We start from the raw sequence: 22,223 nt of genomic DNA, 5'->3' as shown, positions 1-22,223 counted from the left end.
ATTGGCGGGAACACGAAAAAATTTGCTTTTCCAAGAATTCTGTTGTGAAATGAGACAGCACAGATAGGTAATGCATCGCAGAATGAAAATTTTCTGTCAAAATTCCATAAGCCTACTTCGGCAAGCTTGCGAGGTCCCTGCAGACAGGGAGGGGCCCAGTCAGAGTGTGGTATGGACATGCCTTCAAATACACATTTTTTTCAAAACAAGGCGTTTTTATCTTTTACACTGAGCTTGGTGAAACCAACTAAAAAGTTTCAGGTTCCCATTATTTTCTTTACTTGCTTCTTTTACAATAATAATATGTGAAGTATCACTTTTTCCCATCAATAATATGTTGTTAAAGATGCACTATCTTACAATATTTTGCTGATATTTTGCTTAAAGCTCAGTAAAGGGACGTGCTTTAAGAGCCTGCTTTGGTAAGACCCGAAAGAAACGTCTGCATTCCAGAAACGCTGGGATTCTAAGTGGATGGAAGCATTTACCAGTCAGTAGTCTTGAAAAGCAAGACATGCTCTTCAAGAGTCTTGGTGAAAAAAAAAGATGGGAAGAGATTGGTAGAACCAGAGTCATTACAGGCATAGGTAACTAACTGTACAATACAGAGAAGTTTTAGTGAAGCAAGAGAAGATCAAGGAGAGATCGGCACAATGCTATACTGCAATACGTGCAGTAAAACCTGAATAGATCAAGCAAGCTAGGTGACTATTGCTGTCCTGTTTCAAGATAATACCAATAAAAATCAATCATCCTTAGAGGCAAAAGGCTCCAACGAATCTGTACATGTGCCGGCCAATCCTCAAGTTTGGTCTCTTTGATGCTGTCTGCCATGTCAGCAGCAGCAAGTATCGTTAAAATCGGAATATAGGTCAAACTTTTTTTCAAAAAAGCACTGCGAAAAGTCGACCCTCGTCTTATATACCGGACATTGGCAAAAAAACTACGGAAGTCTTGCAACAGTGGGCGGATGAACTAAAGAGCCACCTTCGCCATCGCCATCAGCAGCAGCGCGGCGTGGCGACATTGTGGCACCGCCAATTCGCGTTTACATTGTCACAAAGTTATATTGGTTAAAGGCTGCTTTTTCACATTTTGTTTCAAAATGAGCGGAAGCCGACGGCAATTCACCGTCGCCTTCAAGAAAAAGGCAATTGAGTGCGCGGAAGCCCACGGCAACCTCGCGGCACAGCGCAAATTTGGTGTATTCGAAAAAAGCATTCGGTACTGGTGGAGGCAGAAGCAGCAAACCAACAGAAACCGTCATTTCGTGGGCGGACCGCAGCGGTCCGCAGAACTGGAAGACAAGGTTGCGGAGCTCGTCCGGGAGTTGCGTGTAAGATTGCTGCCTGTGACTGCCGAATGCATTTGTTTGAAAGCGGTAGAGATAGCGTGCGCCTCTGGACTGGGCAGTGAGGAGCACTTGTCATCCGACTTTAGTTCAGACGACTCTGATCAAAGGCGTTGCTCTAATTCGGAGTAGCGCTTGTGCACTTCGTGCCCTTCTGTGAACTGTAGACCTGGCCAATTTTTAACAATATTGTGCGACCATTGACCCGCGTGTTTGTCAGCACCTTATCATCACGGCACAGAGCGGCGAAACAGTGAAAGTAAGCGCACGTGTACACATTCGCGTATCTCGTTTGTTTCGCCACTCAGCGCTGTTAATAAGGTGCTGACAAGCACGCGGGTCGATGGTCGTGCAATACTGTGAAAAATTGGCCGGGTGCACATGGGAGCAGCATTTAAATAAATACTGTCACTATTGTGCATGAGTCGCATTTGTTTCAAGGTAAGGGTCACTCGGTACTTTTGCCATTGAAGAAGATTTTTTTCATTTTTAGAATCCGTTAGTTGGGAGATCGACCTATATTCCGGTCCGACCTATAGTGAGGTTTTTATGGTATGCAACTTTATATGTCTTGCAGCACATCAGAATTGAACCTGCTCCATTCTGTGTTGAGATTGCTTTGACAAGGCCCACTCTCATCTCATGAAAGTATCTGCAAACCCCTGATTCAGTAAATGAAGCCAGAAAACAAGCTGATAAATGGGCAAAACTCAACAAGCAGAGAGCTCAAGGACAGCCTTGCTATAAGTCAAGCATACTAGTCTTTTGGCATGTTGCTTTCATGAGTATGTTGCAATTTATAATTTTTATTCGTTTTTCTTGAGATGCAAATTTCTACATTTTTGTGCTACGGAAACGTTGATGAACTTCTACTCAATGAAGATTTTCTCTTGAAACTTTGCAGGCTGTTTTATTGCATAGGAAAGCATGCAATGAATTACGATTATAGCGATGTACACATATTTTATATTATAGCCTGTTATCTGGGAATATAGGCTCGCAAGAAGGCAGTTTTTCTTTATGCGTTTAGTTTTTGATAGATAATTACCTAATCATGCATCACATACTCTTTATTCTAGTTCATTGCACAACCCACAGGTAGCCCTGCAAAAGTTCCAAAGTATTATGGGATACAGCAATTTGTTTGAAAGGTACGAATGCTGGCGTGAGGGGCAAATTTGGCAAATAAAGGCAAATACTAAGTCAACGAGGACTGTTAAAATAGCATTCCAGAAACATTACAAGGCTTGCTTCATGTCAAGAAAAGACGTAGTTTACGAGAAAATTGCGCCTGAAGGATCCGTGTACCTCTAGCGCAATTCAAATCATGTACGCTCGAACGGGGAGTGGCGACATTGCATACGCCATCACCGCTCTTTGCTGCCATCGCTGAGTAAAATGGCGCCCGGCAGACAGCACTACAGTTTCCTGCACAAAACCCATATGCGTGGCCATGGAGCAACCGAGCCAAGATCGAGCGTTGGATTCGTTGCTGCAGCTGCTCTTGGTCAAGTGGCATGGACTGTTCAGGAATCTCATGACATCACATGGATGAGGCATTCTCTGCTACTTGCGGTTTATGCGAGTTTCGTGAGCCAGACAAACCAGCACAGCACTACGCGATAACGAAAATACTGAAATGTAAAAGCACGGGCGGTGCATGGTGGACAAAACGAAACCTTTCGACCAGCCATGTTTTTTTCAAGAATAACATCAATGGGTTCTTTTTTCTAAAAACCAAAAAGAACTGGACAAGCAACATTTTATTTAGTCTTATAAAGCAGCGCAGTGATGTCTTCATTAAGAGTGGTTGAGCCCTAGTGACAGAATTAAGAGGAGTGCCTCCGTCATCGGGCTAGTACTTGACTGTCCTGGGGGAGTCTCTTATAGTGCCCTGCATTTACCTCAATTTCTCGATCACTAAAGCTCTGTTCGCAATAACATTGACACCTTAGGCATTCTCAAGCACTAATCTATTAATTTAGCTTGACGTAATATTTGCCTTTAGTGTCCCTTTAAACTCCAAAATCCTGCCAGTTACAGAGGCCACTGCAGAAAAGTTTCAGTAAGCAGATGCAAGTACTCACACATCTTGAAACTCCTCCAGCGACTTCTGTGGGGTGAAGGCATTGAGCAGGCCAATTATCTGCAAAAGCAAAATCAGCTGCTGTTATATAAGCAAGCAACTAGCAGCAGTGAATGTTGGGGTGAGTGCCAAAGAGTATGAATTTCTAAGAATTGCGTAGGTGGCGCATCTTCAGTCAGATCAATTCACAGAAGCACAAAACATCAACATGCACATAGTGTTAAGAGCAGATACAGTCCACAACATTTAGCCAAAGAAAAAAAAAATAGCTTAAGGAGTGAGCAAATACTACAATGAAATTCCAAATAGCGAATCGAACACATACCTATTAAATTGGATGCTCGAATCGAAGAGTTAATATTCAAAACAAAATCGAATATAGAATATTTTCGAATAACCAGCACCAACAAGCAAGCACTCAAAAGAGGAAACACTAAACCGCAAGGGGTTCGATTTTCTCGTTTCCATCCTTGTACTACTCGAATCTAATGCATAGTCCAAGCTTTTAAACCGTTGTTGGCTCAGTATGGGTCTTTAGGTGATGCTCCAGCTTAATGCTCATGTGACCCCTGTGATCATGTGCCATAATCTAATATATGGCTTGGTTTATCTACAGCCTTCTATCTCGGAGTTTTCTGGTGACCATGCTCTCAGTGGCACCCAGGTACTCTCACTTCACTCATTAAACTGCCATTTTGCTAAACACTCCATTTAATTTCAATGCCAGACTTTTATTTAAATGACAGCGACAAAATAGCACCTTGAATGCTATACTCACTACTATACAAGAACTTACCATATTTACTCGCATAATGATCGCACTTTTTTGTCATAAAAATTGCCGCAAATTCACGGGTACGATCATTATGCGGGTTAAATTTCCCGCAAAAAGAATTTTTTTTCATCCCACATTTTCTGCCAAATGACAACAGGTTAACAACCAGGCAGCTGCCGCTGTAACAGTGCGGGACACCAAAACAAAATGGCGGCCGGCGGAGCAAGCCAAACGCGCTGAACGGAATTTTTTTTCTTTTCGAGAGTACATTATGCACATTGAAACAGTTTCTTCCGTATCAGTAATGAATAATGTTAATATCAGCAAGTCTGCGGCAATAACATAGCCATGTCCACTTTGAGGGGACAGAAACAGAGATGGGCGTGCTTAGCTGCCAGTGACATAGAAACACATGGCAGGTGTGATGCGGACACTGTGGCATTTGTTTTCACTACTATCCTAATACGGCACGTTTCCACTAAGAGTGGGCGAATATCTTAGCTGCGTTACAAGCGTCGGCGTATGAATAGGGCACACTTATAACGTATCACTGTAAACGTGGCTACTATCGCTACAGTTCATGATTTGTTGCATGCCCACAAGTGCAGACGAGAAGAATCGAAAGGTGCCTTTTTTGTTGCTGTTGTTGTTGTTGACCACAACCATTATAAAGCCTACAAATAATAAAGCCAAGGCAAGTTTGGTTGTAGCTTTTTTTTTCATGGAAGTGTAGAAAGTGATGAAAGGAATGGGGCATCTGCTTAAGAATGTTTGGTGCGTGCAGACCGCTTGGTACGTTTTGAAGAGTCATTTGCATAGCATTCGACAGCATTCAACAGGTGGTAAGCACGATCATCATTAGCTAGACTTGGCACACGACATATCACTGCGGCAAGTTCGGGGTATGATCATTGCACGGGAAAGAAAAAAATCCAATTTTGACGACAAAATTCAGGGGTGCGATCATTATGCAAGTAAATAAGGTATTTCCGTGCATAGCGACAAAATAACAGCCCAAATACTCTACAAGTCACTGCCGTATAGAAGCTTATCTCAATGCCTAGCGTTTTGGCCTTCTTTTGTTGGCTGAAATTTCTTAATGCTTCGGGTAAAAATTTGCGCAACTTGGACAATGAATTGAAAGAAGTATTATTAGAAATCCATTAGAATTTGATTTGTATTCATATTTGAGTGACAATTCTTTCTTTTTACACGTAACTATATTAAGAAAAATGAAGTGAAGCTAAAGGCAATTCGACCTGATGGGGCCTCACCACAAGGCAAAATAGAAATCTGAGCAACTGAAAAACACTAACAAAGTAAATTCAGCAAACAGTGCCTTTACATGTACTATAGATACAAATGTAAAGGGCAGCAAAAGTATATTCACAGAAAAAAATGTGTCGACCACATCTACATGTAGTGTACTGAACATTTCTCACAACTGTTTGCACGACATATACGTATATAAAAGCTGGTTTAAAAACCAGGAAGATCTAGTCATTTGCATGCTTTGTACACATAATTTACATGAACCAAAATGTTGCACATAAGGCAGTAGACATCGTTACTGGCACATACAAGCCATATTCTCTATGACATCACTATTTGATTTGTATTTGATTCAGTTTTATTTGCTTTTTGCATGCCCCTAATGGAGTGCAAGATTTCTTGCAGTTTCAGGCTCAATCATTCAAGGTGAAAACTCAATTTTATTCACATATGCTGTGCTATCTTACAGTGGTTCAGAAAGCGGACTGTTCGCTTGGCCTCACCCGAGTGGTCAAAATGGTGTTTTCGTCGCCAAAAATGCAGTTCTGACCAATCACGTGAGGCCAAGCGAACTGTGGCAGAAAAGTAGAAAAGTTGCAACTCATTTAAGCATATGCCGGTTACAAGAAAAAAAAAAAAACACCCATGGCCATGATTTCCTTTTCTCTTTTTTAATGCATGCACAATTCAAGGAACGCATAGCATGGCTACTACCGTTGTTAAGGTTTTCTCCTGCTCTTTTTCAAGCGGAGCTTGTATTGCTTCACTCGTATCGACGTCGGTGTTGGTGTTGCCGTACGAAAAATCTGAAGCCGCATGAAAATAAAAATTGCTTGTCGGGCTGTGGATTCAAACCACCGACCTCTGGGTTGCGAGACCACCACACTAACCAATTCAGCCAGTCGGTTCATCATACGCGCCCTTTAATGAAGAAGTAGGCGCAGCGCAAGGCACGAGCCAATCCCAGGCGTCCCCTCCCTCCGGAGGAGGGAAAGGGTGTGATCGCGTGTCGCCTTGCGCCCACCATTTCCCGCCAGTTCAGGACCGGCAGTCAGATAGGGAGGCCGCATTTGGTTTGTTCCACCAAAGAGCAGGCTGCGTTGAAGGAATAGCAGCGGGAGCGGGCTGAGTGTCATGCGTTCGGCCTAAGAACAGGCGGCATTTTATGAACGCCGTCTGTGACTCACTTAAGAAAGGACTAGTCATCAACGTACCGACCTCGCCGTGAGGGAGCACAAAGCTGAGGCGTTACGACAAGGAAGAGCCGCAGATCCTGAGCTTCGCTTGCACCCCTCTTCACAGTAGTGGAAGGCAGTGTTGCAAAGTTACCATTCCAGATCTTTATTTATTTATTATTTATTTAATAATACTGTCAGCCCATGAAGGGCCTTTACAGGAGTGGAAAATACAAACACATACAAGGATACAGTATGACAACAAAAGCAAGTAAATGAACAGCAGCAGACATTTCAGCAGGGACGCGAATCGGTTTGGATTTTATGCACCTTACAAAACTTCCCCCCCCCCCAAAATAATAAACGAAATGAACAGATACACCTTTGACAAAGTTACATATTAGTTAGCGGCGAAAAGAATAACATGTACACATTGCAAAAACTCCTCAATGCATGAGGCCGACATGACAGAGTCGGGAAGCGCATTCCATTCCGTAATGCCTCTCGGGACAAAACTGTACTTAAAACAGTCATTTCTGACCTGAGGGGGTGTGATGTACTGGCTATGACGATGTCTGGATGTTTCATTTGTCGAGATTTTGAACAAGTTGTGTTTGTCGACAAGCAAGTGACCATTAATGATAAGGTAGATTAGTTTCAGTCGCTCATACTTGGTACGTAAGTCTAGCGGAGGTAAGTCGGCAAGCTTACAAAGTTCAGTGGGGGATTGGCAGTAGCGATACTTGTTAAATATGAACCTTGATGCTAACCTCTGGATTCTGTCAATCTTTTGTTGGTTGGATTTGGTGTAGGGATCCCATACAGCTTTAGCATACTTTAGCATACTCCATCATGCTTGAATGACTCCGGAATCTTTCCACATTTTCGCGACCCCAGAATGGAATGGAATGAAGTGCCTTTTGCCCGGAATGGAATGGGAATGTAATTAAATCTTCTTCTAAAAATAGAGCGCGTATCCGCCTACGCGCCGTTTTTTCTCAAAATATGCCTAAGAACCATCCAGCCCATATTCAAACATTAGTAAGTCAGAGACTCGAATTTAACAATAGAACAGTATTTTTAAAATGGCTTGGCTGATTACAAGGACCGTACATTAAAAAGCAATGCGCCTACTACAATTCTGTTCTTATAGACTGAGTTGCTCCGAAGTTTGTCTCGATTCTTTGCATAACCGCGGCTCTATGCCGTTGGTATCCGTCATGCATAACTACGGTGGCAGCATACTCCCCCCGTCCCCCCTTACGCCTTGAGATTTTTTTTTACCTCGGCAGCGCCTTCGCCCCAGCAGCCTGCTGTCTCCCCACCATTCACTTCTCTCTTTTTGCTTCTGTCGCCATCGGCAGCTCAGACAAGTATTCGAAAAAGCGTTTCTCTAAGTTGTGATGCATACTGACGCTGGCCTGACGCTTATGTTCACTGCAAGCTTTCGCGTACACCTCATACACCCCCCCCCCTCTAATCCTTTTGCAATACTGTGTCCCCCGTCAAGACACATTGACGCCTTTGCCCGAAACTCTGTCAAAGAAGGTCTGCAGGTCAGCACAGCACATAGTTGTACATGATGAACTGTGCGCCCTCTTCCTCCATACAGCGAGAGAGAGAATAAATTTTTGAAAGCATTGGTTCGGGAAGCCAGCCGAAGCAGGAGAGCCCACGTAACTGCGGCTACTGAGGCGCCACCCCGAGCCCCGACGCAATGATTCACGCCGAATCAACCCCCGTTCACTCTGTTCTAGGGGAGGGGAGAGAAGGGTGGCACCGCCACTACGCTGGCACCTGTTGGCGGCTAGGGAAGCCTAATGGTTCATTTAGTAGCTTGCTCATACTGTGAATGATAGGCAATGCTTCAAAGCATCCCCCTTGGCTTTCTGTGCTACCACACCCCCATTCTCCTATTGGAAATAACAAGTGCTTCCATAACGCACTGTCATACTGGCTCCTGCACCCAGTGGCTCACGCATGCAGCAAGTCCGCCAACATGGCAAATTGGAATCAATTTTTTTAAATTATCCGCGACGAAAACAAACAAGCTGCACATTGCAAGCTTTGCCCCGAAACTACATATGCTGTAGTCGGAGTTTCATCTAATTTGATTCCGCACCTAAAAAGAAAGCACAAACTTGAGTATACACAACAAGAGAAAGGGCTCGCAAGCCAGCCGAAGATAACATCGGCCTTCACTGCCGAGTGCAGCTCTGTGCCTGTTCATCGAAAGGCTGCTCTTGACGGCGTTTGCCGTGTGAGCTACTTATGCTTGCTGTGGCAATATTCACTGATTGTCGTCCTAGCTTTATTTTAGGACCCAAATGCCGAGGAAGTCGTACAAAAATGCGGCGCCATCGCTGCATCTGTACGGAAGAGCACTGCCAACACGGAAGAAGTGTTGAATTTGGCCGGTCTGCATTTGGAATCTCACAACACGACGAGGTGGAACTCGTAGCTGCGAATGATGAGAAATCTCGTTACCACTTTTTCAGTACGTACAGGCCCGACAGAAACTCTGCACGTGCGCAAGAAGGCTAAACTGTCTAAATAGGAACTGAGGCTGGCGGCAGACTTGACTAAGCTTCTCTCCCCTGTAGAGGAAGCCACGGAGTAGATGCAGAAAGGGCATGAGACAGCAGGGCTTTCGCTTCCCACGTTGTGAAATATCGATGTTTCCCTTGCAGAAATCTTAAGCAAAAACACACTTCTTTGTAAAGAAGTGGCAAAGGCGTACAGACTATTTTTTATGGACAGACCATTTTTGTATGGTTGCCCTCCTAGACCCACAGTTTAACCCTCTGAGGGTCAATGACGTAAATATACAGCGGCGCGAACAAGTCCAAAAATGGTCGATGCCATATATTTACGGCACCGTCTGTATGTTTAAAAAGCGCACCAAATTCCCAACTTTTTCTTTTATGTTATGTGCTACCACTATGTGGGAATACAGGGAATTTTTTTCGCGCGCCTCCCTTTCTCGGTTTTCGTTGCATGGTTTGTTTTAGCGCTAGTTTGCTCCCGCGTGTCTACATACTACCGCTGCCGCATTAGCGCGCGGGCGGGCGGGCAGCGGTTCGGGTTCTGTTCTGCAGGCTGTTACCGCTTATTGTGCTTGCAAAACTGATGGCTATCTCGTTACTAATCGCTCAAGGGGCGACCGCATCTTTCTCGCTCGTTTAGTGCTCACAGGGGTGTACATAGGAAGGATGCCGCTGTGCATACAGTTCCGTTGCTTTTTCTCCTTTTTTTTCTTCTTTTTTTTTGACACTCGCAAAACCTAATTGCCTCTGGTTGGCGATAAGATGAATATTAGCCAAAGTTTGTCACACGTTGTGCTTCTTTGACAGGCACACAACAACAGTTCTCTTGAGTGTGCGCACCTATACAGTTCGATTACACTATGGATGTACATATTAGTGTAAGAGCAGGAACAGTTGAGTCTTGTGAAATATTCTCGTGTGCGCATTTTCAAGGCCTTGAACTATGTGTATAAGAAAGCATCAAATTTTTAATTATTATAAGTTTATTTCTTTTTTTATTGCTGTTATTCATGAATGAATAGTACATATATACCAACACAAAATATTTTTTTCTCACTTTACAGTCACCCTAGAAAAATTGCGGTAATTTTTTTTCGAAATAAGTCCCTAAGAAAAATCGGAATCTGCAATAAAAAAAATCGACCTTGGGTGGTCGCATGTGGTGAAAAAAAATCGACCCTCAAAGGGTTAAGTCTTCTTGGTGTTCAGCTGCAACAGCCGAGCAGATGCGTTCTGCTGTGCTGGGAAGGGGGCCTCTTCTGTTAGGGCAGGACAGCTCCAGCACTGTCACGAATACAGACTTTAAAGCAGAGCCAAGCAGAGTGACGTTTAAAAACATGAGGCAAAATGAAAATGTCCACCAAGACAATATGCCTGGATCCATTGCAAGAGAAATTTCTCTTTACCTCACAGAGGGCACTTGTGCAGACACTGTTTAAGCCCCTGACCTAGTGAAAAGCGAACGCTAGCCATTTTTCCTTGCTTTCCCACCTCGCAAGGGCAGTTTTCACTGTGAATGCAACATCAGCTGACGTGGAACGCATGTTTTCTACGGCATTCTCGACGACAGATTAAAGTGAAATCGGCTGTCAAGCAGCTCTTTGGGGCAGCTCGTGTTTGTGAAGCGCAACACATAGTTAGGTAGCAGGCAATTGTTTTACCTGACTTTTTTTGTTTTTAGAAATAAACGAAGCAGCCATCATTTACACTTCGGGTTTTCAAAACTAAACGGCGAAGAGCCCATTTAGCTCATGACACTTTGTTGCAAAATTTCAATGAATAAAGCCAAAATAAAGCTTCATTTTGCACCTTACACTGCTTGCGACCTTTATTGCAGCATTTAAAAATCACGAGATGTAAGCAGAAATGTGTTATGTCGTCACTTTAGCATTAACACATTTATAAGCTTAAACAATATTAAAACATCACAAACCATTAAAACATGCTGACCATGCAAATACTATAGGTAGCGGCAGAACTGCCCCTATGGGAATTAGTAGGGTGGTTGTACTGCACAAAATATGTCACCGAGCTACTGTCCCTCGACTTTGGTAATGTGTTTTGCATATTTTTGCCACTTTTAATGCGTCTGATAACATCAGCTTTATGGTGTGTTCATTGGTAACTCGATAAAACTACGAAGGTGCCTTTGCTACATTGAGGAATTACAGGAATGTAACTGAACTGCCTGGCCATTCCCAGAGTGGGAATGGGCGAAGTTTTTTTCATTCCGAGGAATTGAAAGGAATGGAATTGCGGCAAGTTATAATTCCCCAGAATTGAATTGGAATGGAATGGGGGCACCCATTCCGTAACACTGGTGGAAGGGAGGTCAATTTCTTTTTGTATGAGCTCTATCACTGGAATCTAGTGAACTAAGGGACATGTTGAACTGATAAAATGAATTCAAGCTGCCAATGATGCAGACGCTGTCATGCAAGCACAACTTTCTGCCACTAATGGCTTTTAGCCTTCACACTGTTTCCAGTAGACACTGTCTGTGCAGGTCATGCTTCAAAGTTGCTTCGCCATTTCTAGTGCATATATTTCCACCTGGAGAATGACAGCAGGCAGCTCGAAAGTGGCAAAGAAAAAGCGAAAGATGCAAGCTGCTGCCATGGAAGATAAAATGCAAGAAGGCCAGATTCCATCATGGAGGGGCGGGGTTAGGAGGTCGCAATGAAATGCAAATAAAACAGCTTTTTTTTTAAAGACGATTTAATTTTCTCGATAAATGTACGAGATTAGGAAAACTGAGTTTGTACAATACATTGGACAGATTTATTCAAGGTTCAATTTTACGTAGACTGCAACTATGAACTCGAACTTTTTTTAAAATTTTGCTGGTTGTTCATGCTCAAAAACTGAATGTATTAATTCAAGGTGCAAGTGCAAATGTAGTAGTCCTATATGTATAAGTTTTGAGATTCTTAGAGCAGTTTTTGGCTGCAACCTGGTAAATCGAGGATTGAGGGAACTTAAAGCTGAACTTAAGTGGCACTTGGGCATTTCTTGGTCAAAGAAAAACAGACTAGCATATACATCGTTTTTGCTCTAATTTGCATCTAACACCGCTGCCATTTGATTGATTCACTATGATCATTCAAGAGCCCATGCATAATTAAAGGGGGCAGAGTGGGGACATGGGTTTTTGTAGGCAATCTGAAGGCTGGTGGGGTTCCCAAAGGCCAGCAAGGTTGGGAACCCCTGCAATAAACAAAAATCTGGAAGCTCCCCTGCTTAAGCAGAGCTTCCAGATGTTTAGATTTTCCAGATTTTTTTTTTTTTCGGTATCATCTATGACACACAATGTCCAACTCCTATATTTTGTACCAGCAAGTGATAAACAAAGCATGCATTTAAATTTATAATCTAATCACAACCAGCCTTGGAGGCTATTGCACTGCATTGTTGCAGTCCCATCATCAGTGACAAGCAGTGCTACAACAGAAAGATTCTCCGAACTCTCTATTGCTGTGAAGGTGCGACACCAAGTAAGGATACAGATTATTAGCCTATCTTTTAGAGCACATTTTTCTAGGCAAAATGAGGTGTTATATAATGAGTAAAAATATTTTCATAATCTTTAATTAACAAATTGCTAACAAATGTAAGTGTCATGGCAGAAACTTAAATTTTGTTCACCATGACAAATTTTGGCAGACAAATAGGAGAGATATTGATATGTGCAATGAATCAAAACTAACGAGATCTGAGGAATCCGCGACCATAAATGATTAAATTACCAACAAAAAAACATGCTTTTCTGATAGGTATGCCTTGCTATAAAAATGGAGCCATATAAAAAGTTCTCATACGATTTTATTTTTGAAGGCTCATTGCACAGCCAACTATGTAATAAGTACATTTGCAAAAGTATCACTAAAAAATCTTTATTAAAAAAAAGTTGCAGTTTTGCCCGAAAGGCAAAGCATCAATTGTGATAGCAAATTAGTAGATAGCTACACAAAGTAAGGATAGTAGTTTTATTGGCCGTATAAACTTGTAAACATTCCCTTAGTAAGTAGGCTAACAAGCATGGTGTCACTCATGCACAAGTAAACATGAGCACATCTCACTCGATGACCGCGCGCACTCACATTCAAAACAGTGGAGTGAGAAAGCACGGCAGCAGCAAAAACCCAATTGACCTTCAGACTGCCTCTCACTTCAATGTGAGCTAAGTAGCAAGAACACAGCGCACACGAAGCTATCGGCACTCGGTACGTTCTGTCCCTATCGCAAATCGCTTTCAAGATATTGCCCGAGCAAATGCGTGCAGCCGCGCCATATGCAGCCACCGTCAGAGTCGTCTACCGATTACCAGCAAAATTTCGTTTTCCCCACCTTCGCACTCTGACCTTCCCCATACTGTAGCTACTACTGTAAAAGAGAAATATACAGGGTATAAACACAACAAAGAAAGGCAATTTGTGATTTAATTAATGTACGAAAAGCTAGGATAGTGTAAACAACATGTTTTAAATGTAGCGTGTCCCCTTTCCAAGACTATGTTTATAACAGATGGAAACAAGCTGTAAATGTTTTTGAATCCATATTCATCGAACATATAAAAAGAAAAAAAAAAGAATGAAGTAGTACGAGCATTTTCATGTTACGCACAGAACCGATACCTTCAGTTTCGGTTTCACTAACACTGGGTGGGATTACAAGCTTCGCTATACAGGGTGTCCCCGCTAACCTTAGGCAGAATTTAAGAATATGCTAATGCCACATAGCTGGACAGCACAAAGGTAATGTTTGCCGTCCCTTGGAGATAACCACACTATCTTTTTCATTCTGCCTAATAATATAATTAGTCTTAATTAATCAACTTCTCATAATTAAATGAAAACTGTCACTGATAAAATTGTAGAGCCACATGAAAAACTTCCGATACAGCTTTCTGTTGCCCAATACGTGCTACATGAAAGTGTTTTTCCTTGTGTGAAAGAAGCCCGCAAATGCATGCGAAATTGCCGCGCAACTATCCGCTAGAGGCACTTCGCGTGTATTTGCAGGTTTCTTTCATGCTCAGGAAAACACTTTTATGTAGCACGTGTTGAGGAAAAGAAAGCTGTATCGAGAGTTTCTCATATTGCTCTACAATTTTCTCATTTGACACTTTTCACCTACAGTAAACTCTCGTTAAGACGAACCCGGTTAAGTCGAATTCTCACATACAACAAACATGTAAACATGTTTGGTTTTCCATAGACTAAATGCAAAAACAATACACTTGAGATGAAGTGCCTCACACATGCTCTTCAGTTACAATGAACATTTGGAGTGATCGCCACCGATCCTGCAGGCTAGGGTGCCTCGATGCGTTGCGCCTTGGGGTGCGCGCTTCAAGGCACCCTACTGGAGGCCTGCAGCGCACGCTCATCGCCCATGGACAGAGGCGAAAACAAGAGGAGGAAACAAAAAAAGACAGCAACATTTCACTTCGGGAACGCAGGTGATGGGCAAGCATATGGGTGCTATAGTGCACACAAAGCTATCGGCCCTCGATGCGCCTGGACTGTCCACATCGCAGATCGTATTCAAGACCGGGCTCACGTGGCTGCACCATACGCAGCAGCCACTGGAGTATAATGCCTCTTTTATTCACTTACTAACTAAATTGACATGCATGGTGTCAGCGCGCACAGGCAAACAAGAACACCACACTGGATGATCACAGACGCTTGGTGTCGAAACACTGTTGGGAGGAATCGCAAAAGCAGCAGCAAGCGAAGTGACCTTCACGCTGTCTATCGCTTCAACGCAAACTGAGCGGCGAGAACACCGCCCACGCAAAGCTACGAGCCATCGGCCCACCTAGACTGTGTTCCCAAAGCAGATCGCTTTCAAGATAAGGCCCGCGCAACCACAGGCGGCCATAGTACAACATTCCCCTCTTTCCCCTCCCCAGTGCCATCCGCGTGATGAAGACGGCATGCTTCCCCATCCCCATTTTTTCCTTTGCGCACGCAAGATTGAGTCACCATCGTCAGCTCACTGTCGCAAGCGTTCACTCACACACACACAGAGTACAGCGCGCGAGCACAATGATATCATGAGACGAATCCGGTACATTCGTGTCCCAAACAAAATTTGTAGCAACTGCCAGAGGTCAACCCAGCGTGCCTCCGTCTACCTTCCTCCTCCACGAAGCTTTACTGCGTATCTCCTTCCCAAAGTCTCTCAACGCCGCCTAGACTTCCCTCTAGGTTGTACTGCTTTGCCGCGCGCTCAGCCCCCTCCTTCGTACTAACGCTAGCTCGGAGCTTGCACTGATGACCTGTGAGGTGGCAGATGCCTGCTTGAACTGCCTAGTGAATTTTTTCCAGCAGCACGAAGGCACAGAAGGATCTTTAAGGTCACTAGGTGAGAACAACATTTGTGGCTGCTAGCCGATTTGCACAGAAGTGCTAAACATCCATCACGGACTGGATAAAACCAAGCCAGAGTACTACTTGAAGAGTTACCTGTTAAGTTAAAGGGACACTAAAGGTTACCAGAAACTCAAGTTAAAGTGGTAGAGCAATGTTCTAGAACGTCTAAGGCGTCAATATAATCGCGAACAGAGCTTTAGTAACCGAGAAATTGAGGTAAATGCATGACACGATTTGAGACCCCCCAGCGACATTCCGGTACTAGCCCGATGACGAAAGCACTCCTCATAATTTGTGTTACTAATACTCAACTACTCGTATTAAAAATATCATTTCATTCTGTTATAAGACGGAAAAAAATGCTACTTGTCTACGTCTCTTCGATTCTAAAAAAAAAAAACATTTTGACGTTACTCTTCAGTAATATGGGTGGTTGAAAGGTTTCGTTTTCGCTCGACTCTGCGCCGGGCACGCTTTGGAGTTTCAGTAGTTTCGTTATCGCGTCGTGCTGTGAGGGTTCTGCTGGCTCGCGAAACTTTCATTTGGAAAAAGCAGCGAGAATGCCACGTCCATGTGATGTCGTGGGAAGCCCTCGTTGCTTTCCCGCTCCGGAGAGCCGGTGTCGAGGCCGCCGTCGTAGTACGCAACGACGCCGGCAGCGCGAGCTCTCAGCAGCAGGTCGCGCTCGTCAGTGCTCAAATCGCTGGAGTTGAGCCCACCATCGCGAGCCAATCTGTCGTCGTCAGGGTCCATTGCGACGAACGTCGAAGTTTGCGTCATAGAACGAAGTACCAGCTTATGGTCGCGCGTTTCTCCTTCCGCTAGCCACCATACTCCCGCTTTCGCTCTCCTGTCGGCTCTGTCTTGGCTCTGTTTCTGGCCACGCGTTTGCGTTTTGTGCAGAAAAGCCGTAGCGCCGTCTGCGGACGCCGTTCTACTCACCGATGGCGCAACGTCACTATGAGACCATGATGTCAGTACTCCTCGATCGGAGGGCGGGCGATTTGAACTGCGCTAGAGGTACGCGGACGCTTCAGAACGCATTTTCTCTTAAAATAAGTCTCTATTTGGCACGAAACAAGCGTTTCGAGGTTTCTGGGATGGTATTTCAACAGTCCACGTTGACTTAATAGTAACCTTTAGTGTCCCTTTAAGCAAAATAAATGCTTTTTATGTCACTTTTCCCCCGTAGTAAGTCTACTTCATTGACCATTTTGAAGTAAGATATCTGGATGCACCTGGTGATGTTACCAATTATTCTTCTGATAAGACAAACTTCTGATAAGAACAAATTTTCATGGTACCTTCGAGTTCATCTGAAATCGAATTTACTGTATTTATAATATTTGAGAAGTTGATTAATTAATACTAATTATATAATTAGACAGTATGAGAAAAGCTAGTTTCAGTATCTCCAAGCGACGGAAAACAACATTGCCTTTGTTCTGTCCAGCTATGTGGCATTTGCATATCTGCATATTTTTAAACTCTGGCTGAAGTTAGTTGGGACACCCTGTATATTTTGAAAGAGACAGCGCAGGAACAAAATTTTTACTGCAAAATGTTCTCCAATTAATCGCACATCTAATTAAGCAAAAACAATATAGTCATTATTTCTTTAATTACATTTTCAACTTGCCGTCCTACCTTAAAGGGACACTACAGTACAAAACTAAGTTAGGTTAGTCTGCTGAAGCATTTTTTTCAAGACTTCATTTGCATTTATTTGGTGGAAAAGGGTTGTTTATTAGCGGAGGAAAATTTGGTTGAATTTCACAGCCATACTTCAGAGCCGAAGTTAGTACGACGTGAATTTCAGAATATTTTCGCATATACGGGCCATTTTTGATCAGAAGCTCAGAAAAATCCCTAGAGTGGATCTTTGGTTCTCTCAAGAGTGAAGATAACTGTTGTTTACCAACAAACTATTAATCCCAAGCAGGTGCTATGCAAATCTTAAGACATCACAAGTCTTTTATTTTGCCTCTTCTCACTTACGAAGACTCCACTCACAGCAAGACTAAAATATCTGGTATTCAGAAAGTGCAACTTTCGAATCCAGCTTTACTCCACATATGACGAGTTTGACAAATTAAAAGTTTTAAAATATTTCATAAAAAGATTTGAGAGGCTTCAGAATCTAGTACCAGCAGTTTATCAATAAAAAAAATATATTGTAACTGTTTTGAGCTGTCCTACATATAGGACACTAGGCAAATGCACTTCTTATTGAGTGTGATATAATTGTAAGTATTTCTTCCGGACTCAGATGTAACATTTCTCACAGAGTACGGTGGTCTTCTAGGCAGTGAGAACATATTGTTTTGTTTGTTGTGCAGTATCACAATGTGGTTGAATCAGCCAAATCAATGTTGTGTTTTTAACAAAGATTGCTAGCTCTTTGCATGTAGTGACTTATGCATATAAGCTTCGTGGTATATGGTTGCTAAGGGCCTTTGAAATGCGAGCTGCTCAGCTTTATCACTTGCTACCCTGTAGTGCTTGAACACATTCACATGCATAAAGAAGGTATGTAAGTAGTGAAGAATACCAATTCAAGCTCATATAGCAGTACAGTGTATTGCAGTTGTTTTGTGAAGTCTCTCCACTCCACCAGTGTTAGCTTATCTGGTAATTATAAAAGACCTCAACTCTTGACCACATCGTTTGAATTCCTTTCTATCCATTGGCTTATTAGCAGGTGCTTGGGTTCCACACCCTTAATGTTACTCACGACTGCAACAGCATGGTATCATTTGCAGCTATACATGATTACCTTATAATAAAAATCAACTCAGTAATGAAAAGCTGGCGGCCATAAGGCCATAATTTGAAAATTACTTCAACAAAGTTTCACTGACGCTCTATTAGTCCACGATAGGCACACCGAAGAGACCGAAGGCACACCGAAAGCTCTTCATCCTATCTCAAGTAGTGTCCAAGCATGGATTATTTTGCTGCACATATTATTGGTGTAATGTGAAAGCACGGTTCCCACTTCATCTTCAAAAATTTTTTAATGTATCTATTTCAGTCAGGGTTCCTTCTTCATGAATTGGCATACAACAGGATTAGGCACTAGAAAAACACATTCAAGTCATGCTACTGCTCACTTTCTGCCAACTTTTGGTATTTTGCTGGTGGCCCAGTAATAACATTATCATTACTCCATTGCAAAGCTTTGCCCACTGGTTCAACCATAAAAATGCTGTCCGGCAATTAGTTCATGCCCGTGGCATATTCATCGCTGCTTTTCTTGCGAGTTACTGCAGCATGCTAATTTTCAGGCAAAATAATGGAGACTGCTGAGAACACCTAATCACGAGTGTCAGTATGGTTCCAAATCATCTTTATCCTTTGCGGAACTTTGCAGAAGCCAGTTCAAAGAATCTTTCCTCCTAACAAAATTAACAAAATAAATTAAATGAAATTCTTGGGTATTACATGCCAAAACCACGACATGGTTATGGTAGTGGGGGACAACGGAACAATTTTAACCACTTGGGATTTCTAAATGGAGACACTACTCGAAATAACGAATTATTCGTACTAGAGTTTTCAAAATACTGCTTTTCATAGAGTCTTTTTCATGTAGATTTCAAATACGTCCCTAGCTTTTGTGTCACTGCTATATTTTTTTAGTTATGTCCTACAGAACTTCAAAATATCATTATCTTTGGAGACACTTCCTTGTGTATTAAATTTTCATGAAAAGCATTGCGCTGTAGCTTATTTAGCTCTTTGTAGACTGCAAAGCACCGATATCTATACAAACTGCATGTATAATTAGTGGAACTATGCAAAAAAAGATTAGTAAGCTTGAACTAACTTTTTTCACAATCCCATGAGAATAACCTTGTGCACTTACAGTTGTCCTATACTAACTAAATTTGGCATTCATACTCAAGATATGTAGAAGTCTGATATCTACTTGAAATTGCATTACTTATCTCTTGGCAGCAGCTGTGAAAGTACCATGTTACATTTCATGTAACCATGGAAAAAATTAGTTAAACTGTCCTCATTTTTTTTCATATAGTTCCACTAATTATACATGCAGTACGGATAGATATTAGTGCTTTGCAGTCTACAGTGAGCTAAATACAGTTAAACCTGCATGTAACGATATTGAAGGAAGTCTGCAACATTTCGTTATATACAGATTCTTCTTACATGCAGCTTCACACGAAAACCAGGAAGTATAATGCAAAAAGAAAAAAACCCGAAATGAGACTGACTTCACTTTAGGTGAGCTCATTTCTAAACATTTATTCAGGAGAAAAAAACTGCGCTATTTTAGCTTGTTTCTTCTGCATGACTCATGACATCAAGCGGCACTCCAAAGAAGCTAAACGATGCAATATGGCTTCATCATTCTGCACGCCAACGGGATGACGCAAGATGTCCTACCCATCCAACATCTCTCTCGCAGCAGGCATGGCAAGCAGCGGATCTGCCTTTGATGCACCTTCCTCGTCACAGCATATGACTTCAACAAGCACTGCATCTGACATTTCGTCATACATACGACGCCACTGTCAGCATACAAAATTTACGCCAAGTTCGATGTCGTCAAGCACTCTACCATTCGCATGTAGCACAGCACACGCTTCGGTGACATCAGATAGGTTTTCAGGCTCCTCTTCGTCGTCGCAGATTCCAGCTTGAACGACTTTTTTGGGCCTTGGCGAAGCAATTTGAAACTGTCTGGGTTCAAATTTCTTGCCACCACGCAGCAAGCATCTCGGTCACTTGATGTATGTTTATCTTCGTCTCCCGTTCAAAACAGATGTCCAGAAGGATCTTATCTATCACCTGACAGCAGTAGCAGCATTTGAAGCTGTTGATGATTCCTTTGTCCAATGGCTGTATCAGAGATGTGCAATTGGGAGGAAAATATATGAACTCAATGTTTGACAGCTGAAGGCCGTCGACGTGGTGCGCGGAGCAATTGTCGAGCAACAAGCAGATTTGGTGGCCTCGTCGCTCGATGTCTTCATTGAACTCTTTCAACCAGTCAAAAAAGATCGCTTGCAACATCCAGGGTTTAAAATTGGCCCCATATTTAACCGGCATTTACTTCGTTTTCTTGAAGCATCTGGGCTGGGTACTTTCTCGATAGCTAACATGATTCTTTTGTTACTGCCATCGCTGCTGGCACAAAGCAAAACCATCACGCGGAGTTAGCTTTGATTGCCACTGCAGCAGTCTTCTCCTTCAAGAGCCAGCGTGCGATTTAGCAAAATCTGATAAAACAGAGCCATCTCGTAAGCATTGTAGACATCAGCTGGCTCATAGTGGCTGAAAACGTCAGGCAGCTTCTCGGCAACCCACGATGCAGAAGCATTGCTGTCAGCAGAGGCAGACTCACCACTAATGACTTTCCCGATGACTCTGTTTCAGCTCTTAAATCCTTGCAACCAGCTGTTACTAGCTTTCAAGTCCTCGTGGTCCAGGATGCACGCAAAATCCTTTACTTTCTGCTGCAAAATCGCACCACTTATGGGCATGTTTCGTGCCCGTGTGTCGAAAAACCACATATACATGGCTTTGTCCACATCGGCGTAAGTCAACAGCTTCATCCTCTTTTTCTTCGAACTTGTGCCCAACTCCACTGCACTGCGAATGCTTTTTTTTTGCATTCAAGATAGTCAACAGGGCACTGGCTGGGATGTTGAACCGGACAGCGACATCGTTCTTCTCGCCCGCGGCAACCGCATTCACGATTGAAAGCTTGTCCTCGAAAAACAAAACTGAGCTTCCTTGCCGAACTAATTTTCGAAGCGAACAAACACCGTGAGAAACATGTGTTACACTGCTGAAGTTAACAAGGTTAACACTCACATTGCATCCGCCCTCACGTTCACACACCTGCCACTGTGCCACGCCAACACGCACAAGTCGGGGCTAGCTTGCAGTGAACTCTTGAAACATTGAGAGCAGTTTAAATGAGGAAATTCTTCCTTCTCGGCAACTTGCAAGCCAAAAGAATACTAAAGGTACAGTAGTGACACCTGGTGTCACGATATACAAGTGAAAAATATAGAGGCTGATCCGCGTGTCACAGAGCGGCGCTAAGGGAGCTAGCGGCTTTTGTCATCATCACTGCAGCAGACTGGATCAACTGCTCTGGCTTGCTGCAATCACATGCGTTCCATTCACGATCGGCCGCTTATCAATAGCAAAAGTGATATTATTTTAACTGAATTTTTAGTAGAGCTGCTGCTTACGATAATAAATGACGAGCGTCAAAAATTCATTATAACAAAGTCAATTGCCACAATGCCTTCGTTACATGGAATTCAGAAATACATGGGCTTCTTGGGGGTGGTTTAGGGGAATTAAAAAATTTTCCTAAATCCAGGAATTCGTTACACAGAGGTTCATTACATCCTGGTTTAATTGTAGCACAATGCTTTTTGTGAAAATTTTATACACAAGGAAATGCCTCCAAAGACCACTATATATTGCAATTATGTAGGACCAGCTAAAAGATATAGCAGCTACACAAAAACTAATGTCACATTTGAAATCTACATAAAACGCTCTAGGAACGACAGTATTTTGAAACCTCTAGTACAAATAACAAAAATATATTTTTTTTTTAGTAGCATCTTCCCTTGACATGCCCCCAATGC

General features: G+C 42.8%; 1 protein-coding gene across 1 annotated transcript in view; it reads right to left on the bottom strand.

The window, feature by feature from the left end:
- Nucleotides 1–22,223, bottom strand: part of bsk (mitogen-activated protein kinase dJNK) — a 98,341-nt gene that overhangs the window by 57,694 nt on the left and 18,424 nt on the right. Inside the window, exon 4 of the mRNA XM_075700196.1 lies at nt 3,439–3,497. Coding sequence (XP_075556311.1) covers nt 3,439–3,497 — 59 coding nt within the window. The remainder of the gene's footprint in view (nt 1–3,438; nt 3,498–22,223) is intronic.

This window comes from Dermacentor variabilis, chromosome 1, assembly GCF_050947875.1.
Source record: "Dermacentor variabilis isolate Ectoservices chromosome 1, ASM5094787v1, whole genome shotgun sequence".
In the NCBI taxonomy this organism is placed as follows: domain Eukaryota; kingdom Metazoa; phylum Arthropoda; class Arachnida; order Ixodida; family Ixodidae; genus Dermacentor; species Dermacentor variabilis.
This window is presented reverse-complemented; position numbering and strand designations above follow the sequence as displayed.